Here is a 2,496-nt window from a genome sequence, read left to right on the forward strand (position 1 = left end):
TCTAACAGAGCCTTGGCACCCCCAGCAGCCTGAGCCCGTTGTCCTTCAGCCAGGGACTGCCCTGTGGATGGGATCAGAGGTGCTCCCTGTGGGAGGGAACCCTGGGACACAGCATTGGGGTTTTTGGTGAGTGACAGCCCTGTGGATAGGACTGGAGATGCTCCCTGTTGGGGGGAGCTCTGGGACACAGATTTGGGGGTTTGGTCTGTCATAGCTCTGTGGATGGGATCAGAGATGCTCCTTCCTGTTGGGAGAGCTCTGGGATACACATTTGGGGTTTTGGTGGGTGACTGCTCTGTGGGTGGGACTGGAGATGCTCCCTGTTGTGGGGAGCTCTGGCACCCAGATTTGGGGTTTTTGGTCACATTGTTGTGTGCAGGTCAGAGGGTGCTGCTGGCTCCTGTCACCCCTGGCTGCTCACTCCTGGATGTTTTTGGGGTTTCCTCCCTYTCTGTGGTTCGTTTCCTCACAGTGGGTCTCAGGCTGCTTCCCGAGCTCCTCAGACATGTCCAGGGAGGGATTCTGGATCCATTTCCAGCTCAGCAGGGTGGTTTGTGTTCTTAGCCTCCCCTCTGGGGATCAAACCCCCCYAGTTCCATGCTCACAGCCCCTTTGGGCTCTTGCAGAACCGCCCCAAGGCCGAGTGCTGCTGGTGCTCAGCATGGACAACACGTGCCCCACCTCCTCCTTCRACCTGGACCTGTGTGCCCACAAACTGCAGGCTCTTGGGCTCCAGGTGAGCTCCTCCGGGAGGTAATTCCACTGGGTTTGCATAATTTGCATTTACACCCACGTCCCAGATGGCTTTGGGACTTTTTTTGGGGTTTGAGARTTGCTTATTTCAGCCCAACTGAACAGCCCAGTCTGCTCCCCTGGGGGTGGAAGTCAACTGGGATGAATTTGGCTTAAACCTCCGTGGAGAAACTCTTTGAAGATGGGTTGGAGTGGATTTTGCTTGAAATTCAATCTGATAGGGCAGAGCATCYCTGGGACCTGTGTCTTGTTCAGTCCTTTGTTGTTAAAAAGGCATTTTTATCAATCCTGACTTTCTCTGCTCTTCCCAGGCAGATTTTACTCTCTGCAGATGAAGCAGGAGTTAAAGTTTTGGGTCAGTGACAGCTCTGGGGATGGGATTGGAGATGCTCCCTGTGGGAGGGAGCTCTGGGACACAGATTTGGGGTTTTTGGTCAGTGGATGGGATCAGAGATGCTCCCTCTTGTGGAGAGGATCTCTGGGCAATCTCTGGGACACAGATTTGGTGTTTTGGTGTGTGAGGAGCTCTGTGGATGGGATCAGAGATGGTCCCTGTGGGGCAGAGCTCTGGGATACAGATTTGTGGGATTTTGGTCAGTGGATAGGATCAGAGATGCTTCCTCCTGTGTGAACAGCTCTGGGACCCAGATTTGGGGTTTTTGGTCAGTGACAGCTCTGTGGACGGGATTGCAGATGCTCCCTCCTGAGTGAGGAGCCCTGGGACCCAGATTTGGGGATTTTGGTCAGTGGATGGGATTGCACATGCTCCCTCCTGTGGGAGGGATCTGTGGGCAATTTCTGGGACACAGATTTGGGGTTTTTGGTCAGTGGATGGGATTGCAGATCCTCCCTCCTGTGTGAAGAGCTCTGGGCCCAGCTTTGGGTYGGGAGCCCCACTCTGCTTTCCCCGGGGTGGTTCTGCTGGGGACTGGAGCCCCTCTGGAGGGTGGCAGTGTTCTGGTGTTTGCAGGTGCCACTGGATCCGTGCAGGAGGCTGATCCAGGATGGGCTCCTGACRCCCGAAATGAGGCGGTTCCTGTTCTACAGCTCCAGGGGCTTCCAGATCGCCATGGCCGTGGTGAGGGCTCSGGGGGCAAGGGGGGTTGGCTGGGGGGCAGATGCTGCTGTTAACACATCCCTGGAGGGTTCCTTGGGCAATCCCAGCTCTCAGGATCCCTGTGGATGGAGGGCAGGGCTCGTTCTCCACGCCCTTGCTGGTGACACTGGTGGCCACGGCTCTCACTGTGCTGGTGACCCTGGCCATTGATTGGCGCCAGAGGAAGGTGAGGGGAGGCTCCTGCTGGGTGAGAATGTGGATTTCCTCCTCCTGGCACCCAAATCATTCCCCAATTGCAGAAAAAAAAGAGCAGCAGACTGTCTGTTCAGGGAGTAGCCCATGCTGAGGCAGTAATACTCGGTTTGTAATAACAAGTATATAACACTGTGGTATATCATATATATTATATACTGTTTGRCACTAATACCCACAGCACACTCGGTTTGTAACCTGATCTTAAAAACCTGAAGATATTCTGGTCTTGATGCTAATTCAGACCAACGAATCAGTAAAATTTTGGTCTTATTTGTCATTTTTCTGGTGAAGGAAACTCCTCCAAAGTGCCAGCCATGACCCTGTGCTGAGGCTGCTGCTCTGCACTGGGCTGAGGGTGTGAGCAAATCCAAATCCTTGGTTTAGTCCCTTTTTTTTTTGGATAGCCATTACACAAATCTCCTCCTTTCTCT

The 2,496-nt window shown here is 53.7% G+C and overlaps 1 protein-coding gene across 1 annotated transcript in view; it reads left to right on the plus strand.

Moving 5' to 3' along the window:
- The window catches only part of TMEM268 (transmembrane protein 268), an 11,600-nt gene continuing 9,104 nt past the window's right edge, over nucleotides 1-2,496 (plus strand). The window contains 3 exon segments of the mRNA XM_057381919.1: nucleotides 1-736; nucleotides 1,724-1,895; nucleotides 2,210-2,260. Of these exon segments, the coding sequence (XP_057237902.1) occupies nucleotides 314-736; nucleotides 1,724-1,895; nucleotides 2,210-2,260 (646 nt within the window). The 5' untranslated portion in view covers nucleotides 1-313.

Source organism: Malurus melanocephalus, unplaced genomic scaffold (assembly GCF_030028575.1).
Source record: "Malurus melanocephalus ecotype Western Australia unplaced genomic scaffold, MMel_1.1 scaffold_541, whole genome shotgun sequence".
In the NCBI taxonomy this organism is placed as follows: Eukaryota; Metazoa; Chordata; class Aves; order Passeriformes; family Maluridae; genus Malurus; species Malurus melanocephalus.